Below are 20,557 nucleotides of genomic sequence, written 5' to 3' on the forward strand. Positions count from 1 at the left end.
TTTACTCTATGGGTTTTAAATGATTTACTGTTTTTTTCATGAAGTTTTCTGGTTCAGGAAGTCCTATGTAATATGTGCAGATAATAAATCCTTTATTTCTAGCATTTGAAAATTAGCATTTTCTTATACTCTCTAAATCAGTAAACGTTGAACAATATTTAGAGGATATTCTTTTGAAGAAGTGCCAAATCACTGGCCCACATTGGGCACACACCTGTCTCAGTCCATCCCTGGGGAGACAGTTGGCCTTATGGGAAGTGCCGCAAAGATGCCACTGGGGAATATGGCCACCCCAGGATCTCCCAGGGTTGGCTGCATGGTTATGCCATACCTGCTCCTCTCAGCATATCTGTTCCTCTTTTTTCTCTCTCTATTATCCCCTGCTTCATTTTGTACATAGTTACACCTGGCTGCCACAGTCCCTTTCTCAGCATAACAACTCTCAATATGCTTTTGACTTCTGCTCCATGGCCAACTCTCTTGGTCTCTCAATCTCCCAACTCCAAATTCCCCCCCAAAGAAAAGCTATCTGGTTGGCTCAGCTGAATTTTATAAGTCAAGTCCCCTAGTCATTCAGCCTAAAGAGGTACAACTATTGACTCAGGTCTAACTGGTGAGGCCACGGGGAGGGCAGAGTTAGGCTATAAGCAGGGCAGGCAGCGGTAGACACGTCTGAGTCCCTTGTGTAGCTTTTGGATGTTCTTCCTTAAATATTGCTCTGCCAGCACAGGTTGTCAAGCTTGAGCAGGATGGGACAGCTTTGTGTCAGGGAGTAGCCACAGCAGCCTGACTTGGGCTATCAGGACAGAGATGAAATAAGGTAGGGGTCCACACGAGGGGCAGCAACGGTAGTTTGGGTCACACCAGGCCGAGAAGGTGTCCATGAGACACCTGGCATGGGGTGTCAGACCAAGAGAGGCAACGAAGGCATGTGCCATGGGGGCTGCAATGGGGTGGCTCAATATGGAGTGAAGAGGATATCATGTGGCCTGGCATGAGCTGTCAGTGCCCAAGGGGATGAGGAGGGTGCCCACACAGAGGGCACAGAGCAACTGAAAAATAATCACATGCAGGGGCATTAATCAAATAAGTAATATATGTTGAGGATAATGGGAGCTAGGTTCTCACTGTCAGTGTTACAAATATGAAAAGGAAGAAAATTAGAATGAACCCTGTGATCTGGCCACAAAATGCATAGCCTGAATCAATTCATGAGGAAACAACAGAAAAATAAAAACTGAGGGACATTCATCAGCAGTGTGCTGGCAAATGTTTAACAACTAGCTCTCTAGAAGGGGGAAAAAAAGAAATTATTTGTAGCATTTCTGTGGTCTGAAGAATCTCATGATGGCCATTTCAACATGACCTCAACCTGCCTGCAAAATTCATGGAAATTGAACAATCATTTCTCAGGATCCAGTGTGAGCCAGCTCCAGCATATCACCTTGTACAAAATTATTGGCAGCACTCAACAGTGTCAAGGTCATCACAGCCAAGGAAATACTGGGGAATGTTCCAGCTTAAAAGAAGCTGAAGAGTGGTGACAACTAAATGCAACATGTGAGCCTCAATTGGACCCTTTGCTATAAAGGATTTTATTAGGACAAGTGGAAAAACTTGAATGGGGTTTATGGACTGGATGACAGGACACATCAGTGTTAATGTAGTAGGTTGAATGGTGGCCCTCAAAAAGATGTCTATGTGCTAACTCCCTGAACCGTGTATGTGACCTAATTTGTTAAAAGGGTCTTTGCAGATGACAGTTATTTACCGATTTATGGGGTAGGCCCTATATCGAATGACAAATGTCCATATGAGGGACAGAAGAGAAGACAGGAACAGAAGGAGACAAGGAGAAGGCCATGTAACAATACAGATACATACTACAAGATAAAACTAGACTACTTTCTCACATTATACACAAAAATAAACTCAAAATGGATTAAAGACTTAAATGTTAGACTTGAAATTATAAAACTAGAAGAAAACATAGGCAGTAAACTCTTTGACACTGCTCTAAGCAATATATTTTTGGATATATCTCCTTGAGCAAGGGAAACAAAAGAAAAAATAAACAAACTACATCAAATTAAAGTTTTTACACAGCAAAGGAAATTATCAACAAAATGACACAACCTACTGAATGGGGGAAGATATTCACAAATGACACACCTGATAAGGAGTTAATATCCAAAACATATAAAGAACTCATACAATTAACACCCCTCCAAAAAAAAGCAATTCAATTAAGAAATGGGCAGAGGCCCTCCAAAGAGGACATACAGATGACCAACAAACATAAAAAGATGCTCAGTATCATTAATCATCAGAGAAATACAAATTAAAACCAGAATGAGATATCACCTCACACCTGTCAGGATGGCTATCATCAATAAATCAACAGACAACAAGTATTGGCAAGGATGTGGACCCTCATGTGTTGTTGGTGGGGTTGCAAATTGGTTTAGCCACTACAGAAAACAGTATGGAGGTTCCTCAAAAAATTTAAATAGAGCTGCCATTCAATCCAGCAATTCTACTTCTGGGTATTTATCCAAAGAAAACAAAAACACTAATCCAAAAAGATATATGCACTCCTATATTCATTGCAGCATTACTAGCAATAGCCAGAATATGAGAGCAACCTAGGTGTCCATCAATTGATGAATGCATAAAGAAGGTGTGGTATATATAATGGAATATTACTCAGCAATAAAAAAGAATGAAATCTTAACATTTGCGACAACATGGATGGATCCAGAGAGTATTATGCTAAGTGAAATAAGTCAGACAGAGAAAGACAAATACCATATGATCTCACTCATATGTGGAATCTAAAAAAACAAATGAATAAACAAAACAAAACAGAAACAGACCCAGAGATACATAGAGAATAAGCTGATGGTTGCCAAAGAGGAGGAGGCTGGAGGATGGGAACAAATAAGTAAATACAGAGGTAGAGTTTGCAGTGATGGAGCCGTGAGGAGTGCTGACAGCCCCTACACGCTTGGAGAGGCATGGGGGGATCCTCTCTGCCTGCGAGCCTCGGGAGGGCGTGCAGCTCTGCCAACAGCTTGGTTTCAGACTTCTGGTCCCCAGAACTGTGAGACAATAAATTTCTATTGTCTTAAGTCACCCAGCTTGTAGTAAATGATTACGGCAGATCCCAGAAACTAGTAAGTTACTTTTCTCATTTTGATAATTAGGAGAATGTCCCTACGTGTGGGAAATACACACCAACATATTCAGAGTGATGAAACATCAGTTCCAGCGATTACCTCAATTATAACAATTATTCTCAAATAGTTCAGGAAGGAGAGGAGGAGGTCATTTATACTATTCTCCTAACTCTTCTGTAAGTTTGAAATTATTTCAAAAGAAAAAAAAAAGTCCCCATTCTAGGGGTCTAGTGACTTGGAGGAGGTGAGGGGGGGATTTGTGAGGCTCTTCTATGGATTTCTCAGAGATGCTTAGCGTCAGTAATACTTCCTCTAGCTCACTCCTTTCAGCTTCAGGGTGTTGATCAGCCCAGCCCGCTTGGCCCAGTCCACTCACCATCCCTTGGCAGGTGGCCCCAAGCCAGCCCCACTCCACGGATTCCCATTTGGTCTCTGGGAAGCCTGCCATGTGTGGACAGATAAGATCTCATAATGCACTCAGCTTTGCTCTCCAAACTAGGGCAGTTCCGGCCCAGCCTCTCGCCTTTAGACTTTCAGGTGTGAGTCAAATACCCATTTCCAAATACCCATCCCAAACTCCAGAGGACACTTGTAAAGGTCTCCAGATAATGCTCTTGAAGCCCCTCTCGCATGACTTAAGGTGAAGGGCGTGCCTCCCCTCACCCTTGGTTAGATGAACACCCTGGACACTGACAAGTCTCCCTTCTCCAAGCACAACTGTTTAGGTTGCATGTGGGTGATTAGGCAACACTGGTGGAACTTGTTTGCGCCCACCCTTCAACGGTGGGGGTTCTTAAAACGTGTGCTTTTATTCTTGCCTTGGGAGTTGTGCTGATGCTCTGAGACTATAGGAGGAGCCACATTTCACAGGCCCCATACCCACACAGAAGTGCTCTTGCCAAAGTCACCTTGTAAAATTGAGTAATACGTTTTATCTTTCTTCTCTCTGCAGCATTTTGTGCTGTTTCAACACCATACACTCCTCCCTCGTCTTCAGCTAAAACACTTCCCTGGATTTCCTCCAACTGCTAGGCCTGCCCCTGCTCAGTTGTCTTCATCTCCCTAGTCTTATGGTTGGTTCCTTGGGATTCTTTCCACCCTAAGCCCTCTTCTGTTTCCACTCAACATACTCTCCCTGGGCAATTTCAACCATTCCCATTGCTTCAATTATTATTGGATTATGAGCTGTCTCAATACTTAGGATGACACCTCAGGTTCTCCAAAGCCTGGAGTAGAGAGATGGATTTATTTTTAAATCTGACTCAACTCAAACAACTACAGAGTTTAGAGGGTCCCAGCTGGGGAAAAAATTTTAGGAAGAGCTAGAATAAAGGTGCGGGATCCCGGGTGCGTTCCCAGCCTCAAAGCCTTCGTCGAGGCCTGGTGAACCCCAAGGCAGGGCTCACTCAGAAGATGTGCATGTGCCTGGGGTCACTCTGAAAGTGAAGGCAGGCAGGAATGACGCTTTTCAATCCAGTACGTTTTGTTCTGAGCTCTCGATTAAAGCAGTTTAAAATTTGCCTTTGAAATGGAAATAATTTCGAAATCTCAGCAAGGCAGCTGGAGATGGAGGGTGTGGAGTGGACGAATGAAAGCACTGAGGCCTGCCTGTGACCTCTTCTGCTCAGCTAACAAGCTCCAGCCCACAACTCAGTCTGCCAGCCCTCTGGCTCCTGCTGTTTCTACAGTGGCTAAGTCCCAGCATTTCTGGGACAGAGCTAATTGCAAACAGTTTGTCCCAGTTATCACCAAGTCTGCACTCTTACTTGTCAGACTCTATGTCCCATATTTAGCTTCAGAGAACATGGCCACCACAGCTCTGTTTCTTTGTATCTAAAACCTCCCAGAAGAGAAATCTAACTGCCATATAGCTATCCTGCCGTAATGGCTTCACTCTCCACACGTAAACCAAAACTTAACCTTGGGCAGAGCACTCAGGCTTCTAATCCCCGCAGTTTCGTGACCGCTTCATGTATATTAGAACAGTGCATTTATTTACATATTCATTTCATTTCATTAAGCTCATACTTTGGCATATTTTTCTTAAGTGGGAGTTGAGCAAGTGGATCGTGTAGGGCGCAATCAGAAAACAACCTGGCTCTTTCCTTCAGACCTATTCTATGGGTGAGCTCTTCCCTGAACTTGGATGTGATCTAGGGAAGGTGGCAAAACTCTGTGATAATAAGAGACCCTCTGTCTGCTTCCAGTCTCAATAAAGGTCTCACTTCAGTAATTCAAATGTCCAGTCATATATAATTTAACTAAAGTTTCTGCTTTCATCAAGCTCAAACCTGCTGTTGTAGAAAACTTAGGGTAGGAAAAAGAGATGGGTTCAGCCTTTCCTCCTGTTCCCCAGCTCCTCCTCACTCACCAGGCTTCCTCCAGCCTCTCTTGTATAAAAGAAAGGGGAGAATGCAGGGATGAAGAGAGGGTTGGGGTAGGAAAGGTCTTATTTGGATGGCACCCAGCTGTTATAGCATTCGTCTCCTCTGGCCACTGCGGATGTTCAAAGGTCATGCTCTCTGGACTGGGAGGATAACCACATCTGACTCTTGCATTCGGTGATTTCATGGGTTCTTTGGAGAGCCTTGCTGAGTATTAGTTGTACTTCCTGTGATTTGGGCAGTTGCTTATGTTATTTCCCTCATATTCTGGAAATCCAGTGGGAATACAGTCGAATACACTCATCACTTCAGAATGTTCTTTGGGGCAGGATTGGAAATGGCTCCAGGAGGGAAGGGATGAGCCCTGGGACAAGGCCCATAGGGTGGTGAGCAAAGTGTGGGCTGGATTTCAAGCCCCCCACAGGGACAGTTCAACACATTTTGCACTTGCTCTGCAGTGGTCTTGCCTGTAACCAGTGACTCTCAGGTTGGGGCAGACCCCAGTCCTTGGTGCACCTCAAACTCCTGGGGACAAGCTCTCCACAAGGTGCCCCTGAAGCTCCTCTCACAAGGACTGATGTAAACAGAAGCCCCCACCCTTTCTTTTTGGAAGACCCCGAAGACACCGCTCATTTCCTCTCCCTAACTGCAGTCCACTCTGGCTTCTTCACCTCAGCCCTTTTATTCCCTTGGGATAATTGAGGGTCTTCATGTTGCAAACTCAATTTTGCTGTGTGCATGCACGCGCGCGCGCGCGTGTGTGTGTGTGTGTGTGTGTGTGTGTGTGTGTGTGTGTTACCACATCCTATATAAGGTCACTAGTCTGGAACCTCCTTTTGGAATATGAACAATTATTATGCTCTCAACCTTTGAACCTCAGCTAAAACTAGAGCAGGAAAAGTATTTGTGGCACAAAAATCACTGCTATAGAAATTAAGACCACAGATTCACATGGTCTCTTGCTTCTGCATCTCTGTTGCTACCTGGACAAATACATTTTAAAATGCCACAGTCAATGTCATTATCATCATCTAGAAGGGTATAGTGGCCCTCCAAAAGATAATCCACCTAGAACCTGTGAATGTGACCTTACATAGAAAAGGGTCTTTGCATATGTAATTTTAAGTTAAGGATCTCAAGATGAGATCATCCCAGATTATCTGGATGGACCTAAATCCAATGCAAGTGTCCTAATAAGAAGAGTAAGATACACACAAAATTGGAGGAGAAAGCAATGGAAAGACGAAGGCTGATATTGGAGTGATACATCTATAAACCAAGGAATGCCAAAGATTAACAGAGACATTAGAAGCTTGAGGGACAAGGAAGGATTCTCCACTAAAGCCTTTAGAGGGAAGGTGGACCTACTGATACCTTGGTTTTGGATTTCTAGCTTCCAGAGCTATGAGAAAATAAATTTCTATTGTCTCAAGCCACTAAGTTTATGGTCATTTGTCATGGCAGTATACTAGGAAGCTAGTACAAAAGGACTAGGAGTGACTAACACTAACTATTTATGGGTACCCCTTCTCTATCATATTAGAAGTGAAAACAATACTGCTATTCATAAATTTTGCCAATTTTAGGCTTAATTGTCAAGCAGAGAGAATTTTCATCAAGTCAGAAATGGCTGGCTTTGACACATGGCTCCTGAAAAACACTCGTATAAATAACAGTGGCTTGCATTCCCAAATATCTGAAAACATTGATCCGTAAAGATATATGTACCCCTATGTTCACTGCACCATTATTCACAGTGGCCAAGACATGGAAACAACTGAAGTGTCCTTCAATAGATGATTGGATAAAGAAGATGTGGTACATATACACAGTGGAATACTATTCTGCCATAAGAAAGGATGAAATAGTGCCATTTGCAACAACCTGGATAGATCTTGAGATTATCATGCTAAGAAAAATAAGTCAGGCAGAAAAAGTTGGGAACCATATGATTTCACTCATATGTAGGAGATAAAACTGAAAGCAACAAATGAACAAGACAAACAAACAAAAAGAAACCTCATAGACACAGACAACAATTTAGTGGTAACCAGAGGGTAACGGGAGGGGGGAGGTAGAAGAGGGTAAAGGGGGTCAAATATACGGTGATGGAAGGAGATTGGACTTTGGGTGGTGAACATACAATGCAATATATAGATGATGTATTACAGAATTATACACTTGAAATCTATATAATTTTATTAACCAATGTCACCCCAATAAATTTAATTTAAAAAACTAAATGAAAAAAATAAAATCATTAAAAAAAAGAACAGTGGCTTCTATACAGGATATTCCACCTAATGCTTGAAAGTATGGGCCATTGAAGTCAAATTTGAATCATGGTTCTCCTATTCTATTAACCATGCAACTTTAAGCAATTATTTAGACTTTAGACTAGCAAGTAAGAGCTATTGTGCTAGCTAATGTTAGCTCCGATTGAGCTCCAATTTTTAAGATCATTTTGTTTGTCTGCTGCACATGGCTGCTGTTTCTGTTTAGGTATCCTTTTCCATGCTGGAAATGGCTACCCCAGTCCCAACTTTATATGACCTTTTAGTTCAAAATCTTACAACAGCTAATTAGAATGCTTATGTCCCCTGTTTCAATTTTTGGGAGAGAGAACATGATCTGTGTTCAAGCCATAGTGCATGTTAGCTATCACTGGCCTACTCTCTATGACTGGGAAGGCAAAATCTTTTTGAAGGGGGTGTGTATAGGAAGTCAATGGTGAGCATTTCTAGTACACAGAAGCTTTGCAAATCTTATACAGTCAAACTTATATCTTCTTTCATAGTGCATGCCCTTGATTTCATGCTTTAAAAAGTATCTCTTACCTGGACATTCTATATCCATCCATATTTTATTATTTTACTTTCCACATGTACTCTCTAATATAATTAGAATTTGTTGATTAAAATGATGTTTTTCTTTTCTTCAAGTAGCTCTTTGTCCCAATGTGATTTTTTTCAATGGCTCATACTTTTCTCACCAATCTGAAACACTGATGCTATTAATAGTAGCATTTACTAAATGCTTTCTGTGTGCCAGAGATTGTGCTAAGTATATTCCATGAATTACTTCAGTTTAGCAGTAGTATTATCCACATGTTACAGCTAGGAAATGGGATACTTGGGATTCAACCCCAGGCTATCTGACTCTAGTTCTCAAATTTTTAACCACTATGGTATTCTTACAAATAATTTGGATTTATTTTTTACTTAAACAAGAAGTAAAATTATTGACACAGCTGGAAGTCCAGATGTAGGGTGGGCTTCACAGCTGACTTTGCTCAAGCTCAGTGTCCCCGTGATTCTCTTGGCTCTGCTCTCTTCCATGGGTGACTTCATCCTCAGGCTGACAATGAGATAGCTGCAGCAATTCCAGCCCCATGTCCACGCACAAAAATGCCCAGCAGAAAAGACACAGGATTGCTACTTCAAGAAACTCTCCCAGAAGAACAAAGAACTTTCCCAGGCACTTCAACAAAATTCTCCTTGGTCACATTGGTCCAAAATGGGCCGCATGCCCATTCCTGTATCAACTATGGGCAAGGAAGATGGGATTGAATAAGTTACTTTGTGAGGGTGAAAAGGGTAACTATTGCATTGTTCTGTACACCTGAAACTAACAATAAATAAATAAAATTAAATAAAAAAAAATTATACAGGCCAACCCCTAGAGTTAGAGAGGGTATCAGCTTACCTTTGGCACATGGGCTGCATAAAAGTAAGAAAGACTATCAATATGGATTAGGTTCAGCTCTCTGATTCAGAAAACCTAAAATAAAAGTAGGCTAAATAAGTTGCAATGAAAATCAAGTCTGGAGGTAGGCAGTTAAGGGCTAGAATAGAGCAGCTGCATGGTCACCCAGGTTCTCACCTTCTCTCTCAATGCTCTGCCATTCTCAGAAAATGGCTTCCACTTCATGACCCAAGATAGTTCTGGAGCCACAGCCATCATATCCCCCTTCAGGCACCAAGAAGGAGGAAGGACTGGGAAGAGAGACACTGATTTCTTCCTTTAAGGACATATCCCTGGAATCACATGATACACTTATGTTTCCAACCTACTGGAAAGCACTTAGTCACTTGGCAACATCCGGCTCAAAGAAGCTGAGGAGTGTGGACCTTATTCCAGATAACTGTAAGCTCAGCCACACATCAGGGATTCTATTATTAAGGAAAAAGGACAGAAGGTATATTGAGAGAATACTAGCAGCCTTTGCAACAGGTGGAAATATGAATTCAATTGGGGTTCTGTTACAGAGGAAGAAAAGAGAACTAAAGTCTGCTAGGCAACCAACAATGTGTCCTGCAGCCTTGTTTGGCTAGCCTTTTTAAAAGATTTTTATTAAAATACAGCTAACATACAATATTATATTCGTTTCAGGGGTGCACCATAATTATCAAACATTTATATACCTAAAGAAGTGATCACCATGATAAGTCCAGCAATAATCTGACACCATACCATGCTATCACATCATTGATTATATTCCCTATGATGTACATTACATCCCCATGGCTTATTTGTTCTATACCTGGAAATTTGAAACTCCTATTCCATTCACCATTGTCCCCACTTTTTTAATTTGTCAATTACAATTGACATTCAATACTATTTTATATTAATTTCAGCTATACAAAATAGAACAGTGGTTAGACATTTATATAATTTAAGAAGTGATCCCCCTGACTAGTCTAGTACCCACCTGGCACTATACATGGGTATTACCATATCACTGACTATATTCCCTATGTTTTACTTTACTTTACATCTCCATGACTATTTTGTAACTACAAATTGGTATTTCTTAATCCCTTCACCTTTTTCACCCTGTCCCCCAACCCTCCCCTGCATTTATCACTCCAATAAATCTAGTACCCATCTGACACCACACATAGCTATTACAATACTATTGGCCATATTCCTTATGCTATACCCTACTATGTAACAACAAATTTGTACTTCTTAATCCCTTCCCCCTGTTCACTCACTCCCTCTAACCCCCCACCCACCCATTTGGCAATCATCAAAATGTTCTCTGTATCCATGAGTTTGTTCCTGTTTTGTTTGTTTGCTTATATTTTTCTTTAGATTCCACATGTAAGTGAAATCACATTCCATCTGTCTTTCTCTGTCTGACATACTCCACTCAGCACAATACCCTCCAGGTTCATCCATGCCACCACAGAGGACAAGAACCCATTCCCTTCCATAGCTGACCAATATTCCATTGTATATATGTACCACCTCCTCTTCATCCACTTATCCATCAAGAGACACCCAGGTTTCCTCCACATTTTGGCCATTGTAAATAATGCTGCAATGAACATATGGATGCATATAACCCCTTGATGTAGCATTTTGGGTTTCTTCAGGTTTCTTGTTATAGCCTTTGTTTTAAAGTCTATTTTGTCTGGTAGAAGTATTGCTACTCCAGCTTTTTATTGTTTGTTTGTTTCCATTTTCATGAAATATCCTTTTCCATCCCTTTACTTTCAGCCTGTATGTGTCTTTTGATCTGAAGTGAGACTCCTATAGGCAGCATATGTAAGGGTCTTGTTTTCTTATCCATTCAACCACTCTATTTTTTGATTGGAGCATTTAATCCATTTACATTGAAAGCAATTGTTGATAGGTGTGTAGTTATTGACATTTTATTATTCATATATATTTTTTTGTCTTAAAAAGTCCCTCTAAGGGGACTTCTTTAATGCTGGTTTGACAGTGATGAACTCCGTTAGCTTTTCTTGTCTTAGAAGCTTTCTATCTGTCCTTCAATTCTAAATGAAAGCTTTGCTAGGTAAGGTAATCTTGGTTGTAGGTCCTTGCTTTTCCTCACTTTGTATACTTTATGCCAATCCCTTCTGTTTAGAAAAGTTTCTGTTCAGAAATCATCTGATAATCTTATGGGAGCTCCCTTGTAGAAAATTAACTGCTTTTCTCTTGCTGCTTTTAAGATTCTTTCCTTGTCTTTAAACTTTGGCAGTTTAATTATGATGTGTCTTGCTGTGGGCCTCTTTGGGTTCATCGTGTTTGGAACTCTGTGCTTACTGGGCTTGTATATCTATTTCCTTCACCAGGTTAGGGAAGTTTTCTGTCATTATTTCTTCAAATAGGTTTTCAATTCCTTGCTCTCTCTCTTCTCCTTCTGGTACCCCTATGATGTGAATGTTGGTACACTCGATGTTATCCCAGAGGCCCTTTAAACAATCTTCATTTTTTTGGATTCTTTTTTCTGTTTGCTGTTCTGATTGGGTGTTTTCTGCTACCTTATCTTCTAAATCACTGAGTTGATTCCCGCTTCATCTAATCTACAGTTGATTCTCTCTAATGTATTCTTCATTTCGGTTATTGTGCTCTTTGTTTCTGGCTTATTTATGTTTTCTATCTCCATTTTTATGTTTCATATCTCTTGTTGAAGTTGAACCCTGAAATCATTGAGCATCCTTATTACCAGTGTTTTGAACTCTGTGTCTGGTATATTGCTTGCCTCCATTTCATTTCTTTATTTTTCTGGAGCTTTGTCCTGCTCTTTCATTTGGGACATGTTTCTGTGTCTCCCCATTTTGGTTGCCTCCCTGTGTTGTTTCTATGCATTAAGTAGGGCTGCTGTGCCTCCTGATCTTAGTAGAGTGACCTTATGTAGTAGGTGTTCTGTGCGTACCAGTGGCTCAGTCTCCCTGGTCACCTGAGCCAGGTGCTCCAGGTTTGTCCCTTGTGTGGGTTGTGTGTGCCCTCCTGTTGTAGTTGAGCCTTGGTTGCTGTTTGCATGTCAATGGGAGGGATTTATCCTTGGGCTGATTGGCTGTGAGGATTGGCTATGACTACAGTGGAGGAGCTGTTGTGCAGGGGCTGACTCTACAGAGCAGGATTCACTTTAGCAGGGCTCTGGTGCCTGCACAGTCTGCCCTTTGGGCGTGTAGTCCTTGGTGGCAACCAGGTGATGTTCTGGCTCTGTCCAAAGCTGGACACTGGGCATGCCAGCTCCAGGGCCTCCTGAGAGGGACCCCCACCACAGGCCAAGTTCAGCTTCAGCCTGTGTCCTGCCTGGCATGAGACACAAAGCAATCCACAGGTGGCTGCCGCCTGTGTTGTGCTTGGAGCTGCCTTGAGAGGCCAGGCCATGAACCAAGCTTTGACTAGTGCCAAGCTTAGGGCTGCTCAGCAAGAGGTATGGGACATGCTGACGCCAGATGCTGCTTTTTTGGCTTTTGTGAACCTTTAAGAGATTTTTAGGAAAGTCTGCATCATGAGCCAAGTCAGGCAATGTATAGGGAAAAGCCACTGGAAGTGGTTTGGGTGTGCCCAAAAGTCGGGTCGGGCAGGGTCTCAGGGAATCACCATGGTGAAACGAACAAACAGTGCTAGCCAGATTAATAGGGACTCAGATATAGCAGCCACCTGCGCCTGCACACCAGGAATGGGGATGGCTCAACAAAGAAACAGTGGCTTCCACCAGCTCCTCTGTCAGAGAGAAAACTGCCCCTTCAGCCCTCGCCCTAAGCCAGTCAATTCAATTCCTACCAGTATGTCCCTGGTGCCTTTTGAGCTGCTGGTGTAGCACTGGAGCTCAGAACAAGTGAGTCCATCTGCAAGTAAGTCCGTGCATAGGCCATTTAAAAGGAACAACTGGGACTCCAGCCGCCCTCGTTTCACTCATCCATAATCTCCACTTGTTTTCACAGTCAGAAGTTATGACAGCTTTTCTCCCCCGCACTGGAACCCTTGGCTAATGTGGGGCTGGGACTCCTTGGGGGGGACCTCTGCAAATGAGATATCCCTCCCAATTTTTAAAGGTCACACGTGAGTGTGGGACCAGACCACTCCATATCTCCGCTTCTCCTACCAGCTCAAGATGGCTTCTTCTGTATGTCTTTAGTGGTAGGGCTTCAGTTCCACTAGACTTCAGGTGATTCTCAATGATGGTTTTTCTGTAGTGTAGTTGTAATTCTGATGTGATTGTGAGAAGAGGCAAGCACAGCATTTACCTACTCCACCATCTTGACCAGAAATTCCCTGCTTGGGTATTTGGTTGAGCCCTAGACTAGTGGTATCAGATACTCTGGTTGGACATTCTGTGTCCAACCATTCCTGGAAATTGACTGTAGAGTTATCCCAAGCCAAAACTTATGATTGAAGATGGAGGTGGTGTGGTTCCCTAAAGAGATTTGTTTGTATTTTTTAAGAGTTTTTTTATACATTAAGGATTGAGGATATTAAGCTTTTGTCTTTCTAATATGTTGCAAATGGTTTTCTAGTTCATCATTTACCCTTTATAATGATGTGATTATGGTTATTGTTTTGACATATACAAATTTTATATAATCATATATTCTTTGTCTTTACATATTTTTATTTTTACTTTTCTGTTAGAATGATCTTTCATAACTAAGGATCTGATAAATATTTGCCTATATTATCCTCTTTCTCTAATTGGATTATTTTTTATCAGTCAGAAGGTGCATTCTGTTGCACATGTAACAAAAACTTCACTTAAAATCTCTTAACACTAAATATGGGTTCCTTTTTCTCAAGTAATAAGAAGTTCGGGGCTGGTTTAGTGGACTTATTATGAGTATATATTAAAGAAACCAAGCTTATTCCATATTTCTGTTCTATAATACTTAATCTGTAGCTTTTCCTCAAGTTCACAAATGACTGATGCAATTTTAGGCATTGCATCTGAAGCCCATTTAGAAAGAAAGGGGAAAGAAAATGTAAAAGTTGCATGCTACCTGAATCCACCTATTTTATCAGGAGGAAATCCATATCTTTCCGGAAGACCCCTTCTGTTAGATATTTCATTAGCAGAACTAGATCACATGACTACCCAAAAGAGCAAGGGAATCTTGAGGAAGTAAATATTTTTACCAGAACACACTGTTGTCCTGAACAAAAATATATGCTATTATTAAAGAAGAGGAATGAATATTGGGGAGACAACACTTTCTGCCATTTTTCATCTAGAATTTATATATATATATATATATGATATAAAACAAGACACTAACAATTTTTTCCCATTACTTAACTAACTTTTCCAGCATCTTTACTGAATAAGCAAACCATCCTTTCTTCATTGATTTGGCATGCAATTTCATTATATTTAAAAACTTAAAGAGGTTCCAATTACAATAATGTCAGAGTACCTAACAGACTAACCTTCCCCAGACAACAAGCTTTGGAAAAAATATAGAAAACAACCATTGAAAGCACTGGAGAGAAAAAACAAAAGCAGACAGAAACTGTAGAGTTGTTGAGACTTGAAAGAGGAAAATGACACTAGGTGAGTTTCCCAATTTTATGGCTTATGCTTTAAAGGCAAGCCATACTCAGCACCATATCTGCCATCTCACTACCTTGAAGAAGCAAAAAAAGGGAGAGTTTGGGGTTTCTGTAGCGGCCAGAAGATGAAAGGAGACATCCTGCAAAGGAAAGAGCCACAATGAAGAAGCATCAAATTCTCTCTATATAAGTTCTTTCCAAATCTCTCTTTGTCCCCTGAATTTCTCATAGGCAGTGCAGATACCAGAAGCCTAGTTAAGATTAAATAATTAAACAGAGATTTTAGCTGGTACCTACCGCAAGAGACATAGAGTTTCAGCCAAGTTAACTGCCCATCTAAAACAATAAAAATCAATACTCTTTGGAGGAATATGACAGAATCCAGAGACTCTACAATGTATCATTCACAATATCAAGAATACAATTCAAAATTACTATACATACAAGAATAGGATATGTGACTGATACTCAGGAAGAAAGGCAACCAAGGGAGATCCATCCTAAAATGGCCCATATTTTAGAATTAGCAGACAAGGATTTTAAAGGAGCTGTGATAACAATGCTCAGCAAAGAGTCTAAGGTCTCAGGCTACTTCTACTCCTTCCTCTTGAAAAGAGTATAAAGAACAGGTAATCCTATTAGGCATATGTCCACATGTCCTCCCAAAAACTGGAGTGAGCATTAACCTGGCTGATGGCTGTAAGAAAAGTAGTTTTGGGTAGAAAAGCAAAGACGGGGGTTTTTATTCCTCTTGTACAGAAAGTAAATAAGTGATAGTTCACTGTGTTGGAAGAAAGCTCTTGCCACACCCTTGGGTCCCCAGCTCTCTTGAATCAGAGGTGGAAGAATGATCAGCTGTGGGATTACATGGCTCTTTTTTTGTCCCCTTTACTTACCACCCTTACTAAAATGTAACCAATCCCTCTTCAATGATGGCTTTCCTGCTGCCTGCACCATACCCCGCCCCAGTCTCTTCAAAGGGAAGTTCTTTGATACCTTAATAATTTTTTTCTTTCAGAAATTCAACACAGCATGATAATCTCTATAGGGAGCAGAGAGAAACTATGACTCCAAGGGTAAAAGGACTCCACAGGGATTACAAAGCCTGCAACAGATAAAGCAAAGATCAGCTCTGTCAGAGCTGAAATGGGTCACCTTGTTAACCCATTTCTTTATCATTTAGGAAAAATAGCTAATCCACTTGTTGCTCCCTATTCTGCAAGCAAGTTTGCTCTGGATGGGTTTTTCTCCTCCGTCAGGGAGGAATATTCAGTGACCAAAGTCAATGTGTCGATTACTCTCTGTATCCTCGGCCTCATAAATACAGGTAAGGAAAAGACGTTGGAATAAATGGCTTGCAGATGGATTGTCTGCCTTGCCATGGCGGGTAACGCAGGTGCTGAGCTCCCTGATTCATGTGTAACATACTAAAAACCAGTGAAAGCGCTCATTCGTATTTAATGAAGCACTTCTGTCACTAGAGGAGCCTCTGACTAATCTTTGATCCTTCTTTCCATTCTGATCACCAAATATGCTGAGTAACACCACACTCATCACCTGACCCTATTCTAAATATCGTATGTCCTCATAGACACTCAATGACCATTATAATACTTTAGTATACGATATTTGTCAAGTATAAGTTTGTTTTTCTTAATAACATCACCAGTAATAAGACATAACAACATATGAACCTTTTTATATGATGCACTAAGAAGGACACAGCATTATTTTTGTAATATTCTTGCCAAAAAATGCATTACCTCACTCCAATTATAAGAGAAAAATGGGCAAACTCAAACTGAGGGGCATTGTTCAAAACATTTGATCAGTACTCTTCAAAAGTGTCAAGTTCATGACAGATAAGGAAAGACTGAAGAACTGTCACAGATTGGAGAGAAAATAGGAAGAAATTAGTGGTAAGTGCAATCCTGGATGAGATCATGAAACATAAAAAGGTTATCAGTGAAAAATAAGGTCTGTAGTTTAGTTAGTAATATTGTTCCAATTATGTCATGCCTGTTCATGATAATTGTACAATGGTTATGAATGATGTTACAATTAAGGGAAGCCGGGTGAAGGACATAAGGGAATTCTTTGCATAATTTTTATAATTCTTCTGTAAGTCCAAATGCAAGTTTATCTAAAACATGTGGCAGGTATGATAAGAAAACTTTATTTAAAGAGCAATTGTGTAAATTGAGTAATAGTTACAGAACAAGAGAGAGAGAGAAAAAAAGACAGAGACACACAGTGAAACAAGAAAGGGCTGGAGAGAGATACAAAAGCTGTGGAAGAAGAACATGAAAATTTGGAAGGAGAGAGATGGTAACAAGAGTTTCCTTCTAAGTGAAAGTGGTTAGGGTTGACAAGGGAACAAAGGCATGGATTCTTGTCCATCCCTCCCTTTTGCAAGTCAATAAATCATTAGCATCCAGCACTCTGTTTTGCCCTCTGACACTTCCCATTAGCTACTGGGTTATCACATGACTTCTGTCTATTCTGCGCCCCCATGTTATTCCCTCACCCCTAACCAAAACACTCAAGAGAGGAACATGGTGCAAACCTTTCAACTAATCACCTCTAACTGCCCCCACAAATTTTTGTCCAGGAAGACAGGGCCTGTATTAACACTAAGCCCCTCTTTGCCCAAGAGGCCTAATCATCCCTCACCTTCTCCCTATATTCCCAACAGGGCCCATGGGTCCTGCAGAGCAAACACTGGCAAACAGCCCCTAATAGCTAAGTTGCTGGTAACAGCAGGCCTCCCATTACGGAGCCTCTACTAGTCTTAGATAACCCCACTCTTCTCTTGCCATTTAACAGACACAGCCATGAAGGCAGTTTCTGGGATACTCAACACAGATGCATCTCCAAAGGAAGAATGTGCCCTGGAGATTATCAAAGGTGGAGCTCTGCGTCAAGAGGAAGTGTATTACGTCAATTCAGTATGGACTGCTCTCCTACTGAAAAATCCAGCGAGAAGGTTCCTAGAAGTTCTCTCTCTAAAAAATTATAATATGGACAAATTTATAAGAAATTAGGAACTTCCTTAGGGCTGGGCATGATAAGGGAGTTTGGGACTGTTCTGCCTGATATTTACCTAAGCTCCATCTGTGAAGGCATCTCCCCAGAGAGATAAATGAGTCTCCCCAGAAAGCTGCACGCCTCACATCTCAACAATTTGAAGGAGTTCCTCTAACACTTGCACAGTACATATGTCATTATAATAAATGTCATGAACCTGTAGTTGTGAAATTGATAGTAATTGTAGGTATAATTACAATGTAGTTATATCAAATTTACCTCATATATAATAATGTTATGATGCTTGATACAATATTAATTATAATAAAGGTCATATAAACTATACATTCATAACTGGTAAATATAACTTCAGTACATTCAGTATGGTTCCTTTCAAGCTATAACCTATACAAGTAAAAATTTTCAATGTTCATTTCTTATTTTGTGTTCTGAACCTCTTAATTGCCCCTGAGTTGAAGGAATCAGCCTACTCTTCCTCTAATGGACAGAATGTCCTCACCATTTTGCATATTTCAGATCCTTTTTTTATCATTTTATATTGCTCCTCCAGGAAGGAGCACACCTGGGTATGAATCACGAGGAGAAACCCACAGATGAGGAAGTCCCTGGAAACTTGAGCCACAGAACCTGTGCTCATTGGTTGCACTCAGAGTGCGTCAAGCCTCAATCCTTTACATGTGAATGCTCAACTGTTTATTAGAAGTTTGGAGAGAAGGGAGTGGAGTTTGCATCTTTCTTTCTTTCTCTCTTTCTTTCTTTCTTTCTTTCTTTCTTTCTTTCTTTCTTTCTTTCTTTCTTTCTTTCTTTCAACAAACATTTATCAAACACTTGCTAGGCATCACCTGGCTACAACCAAATAGAAAGCAAGACATCAGCTACATTCACATTCAATAAAGCCCTATATGGGTCAGGTCCCCAATAGGTAAGAGATGGCAAATGGGATAATCTTAGTAGAGTTTAATAAAAAGGGGATTACATACAAAAGTATGGGTAGGATTATAGGGCAACCAAAAGAGGTAACGTAGTGTTTCAGGGCTAGTTGCAGCTATTTCCAACCCTAGGCCGATAGGGACAAGATGAGAACTGTTATGAAAACCCATAGAAAGAGGTGTTTGGAGAGTGTCACGTGACAGGAGCTATGCCATTCAGTTAAGGGATGCAACCAGCCACAAGGACCTTGCAGTCCATATGTCAAAGTCCTAATCCCCAGTACTTAAGGAAAAACATTTACTTCACTCAGAAATTTGCAGTCTGGTCAGGGCCGAGAGAAGATAGCATACTTCTGTTCCACTCAGCACAGCAAAGGTGGCTCAAAGGCCAGGGTCTGAAATCACCTGAAGGCTTGACCATGCACGTGTCTGGTGCCTGAACTGAAAAAACTGGAATAGCTGATGCCTATAGTAGCTCAGGGCTCCTTGGGCATCTGTATCTTTCTGTGGATTCTCCACATGATCTCTCAGAATAGCAGCTTCAGGGGTGCTGGACATCTTACAGGCGGCTCAGGGCCCCAAAGGCACATGTCCTGAGTGAAATGGCCAGACAGAAGCTGTGTTGCTTTCCATGACCAACCACATGCTGCTGGTTGAAGCAGTTATGAAGACCCACCCCATTTCAGAGGAGAGGGAAAACGGACCCCATCTCTTGCTGGGCGAGTGGCAAGTCACATTGTAAGAAGAGCATGCGTGATGGAATACATATCATGTAGCCACCCCTGGAAAATGTCATCCACCACAAGCTCCTGCTGGAAAGTCAACTCCATGAGGAGGGCCTTTGTCTACTTAGCCCAGTGTATCTCCAGCACCTAGAAGATTGCCTGGCACATAGGTGATGAATCAGAGACCATGAGGTGTCTGGATGCAAGTGATAAACCGTTGTGCCAGTCCCGAAATCAGGGGCATCTGTGGGTGACATAAATGGGGCAAGAAGCCAACTCTGCAAAGCTGAGGCCCTGTCATCAGGATGGGGGTGGGAGGAAGGAGATGAGTGCGGAGACAGGAGCATAATCAGATGACAAATTTACAGCCAAAGTCAGATTGAAATTAATTTTGCCTTCAGCCTGAACTTCTAGGGGTTTCCTGAGGCTCAAAGACATATTAAGACTTTAGCCTGGGTTCAGGATAAATCAGCTGCTCCCTGATTCTGCTCATTTAAGGCTTACTGGGCAGCATGGGGAAAGTGAAAGAAGCTATGAAACAATACTCGCGTAGTTAACTAAACCTTTGCTCTTTCAAAGGGCATGTTGCTAAATGTTTAATAAGTGACTCCCCAGAAAAAGAAAACAGCACTGATTTGTAATATTTGCTCCTATGATGTAAATACTCTCACCATGGCCAATTTCAAGCCACCAATTGCCATCACTGATGTTTATTAGAAGTGATACGCACCATCAGCTCTCTCAGACCAGCTTTAGCACACCACCCTGACTCCCACTTTCCACACACATTCCTGACAGAATTAGTTATCCTTAAAGGCCCAGCTCAATGCTTCTCTCCTCCTCCAAGGACTTGAAACTAACAGGGCAGGGCTGGCCGAGTGGTGCATTGGTTAAGAACGGGTTTGGGATGCCAGAGGGCCCCGGTTCGGATCCCACATATGAGGGCCAGTGACACTGCCCTCCACAGCTAAGATGCTGAACAACAGCTCAACCTGGAG

The 20,557-nt window shown here is 41.5% G+C and overlaps 1 protein-coding gene across 5 annotated transcripts in view; it reads left to right on the forward strand.

Moving 5' to 3' along the window:
• Nucleotides 1-20,557, forward strand: part of TRAF3IP3 (TRAF3 interacting protein 3) — a 79,916-nt gene that overhangs the window by 24,008 nt on the left and 35,351 nt on the right. Inside the window, exons 5-6 of one of the 5 annotated variants that reach the window (XM_019667721.1) lie at nt 16,041-16,184; nt 17,684-18,230. The exons of the other annotated variants lie outside the window; for them this stretch is intronic. Coding sequence (XP_019523266.1) covers nt 16,041-16,184; nt 17,684-17,901 — 362 coding nt within the window. The 3' untranslated portion in view covers nt 17,902-18,230. Of the gene's footprint in view, nt 1-16,040; nt 16,185-17,683; nt 18,231-20,557 lie in introns of those variants that run through there. 5 annotated transcript variants of the gene reach the window in all.

This window comes from Hipposideros armiger, unplaced genomic scaffold, assembly GCF_001890085.2.
Source record: "Hipposideros armiger isolate ML-2016 unplaced genomic scaffold, ASM189008v1 scaffold_503, whole genome shotgun sequence".
Classification (NCBI taxonomy): domain Eukaryota; kingdom Metazoa; phylum Chordata; class Mammalia; order Chiroptera; family Hipposideridae; genus Hipposideros; species Hipposideros armiger.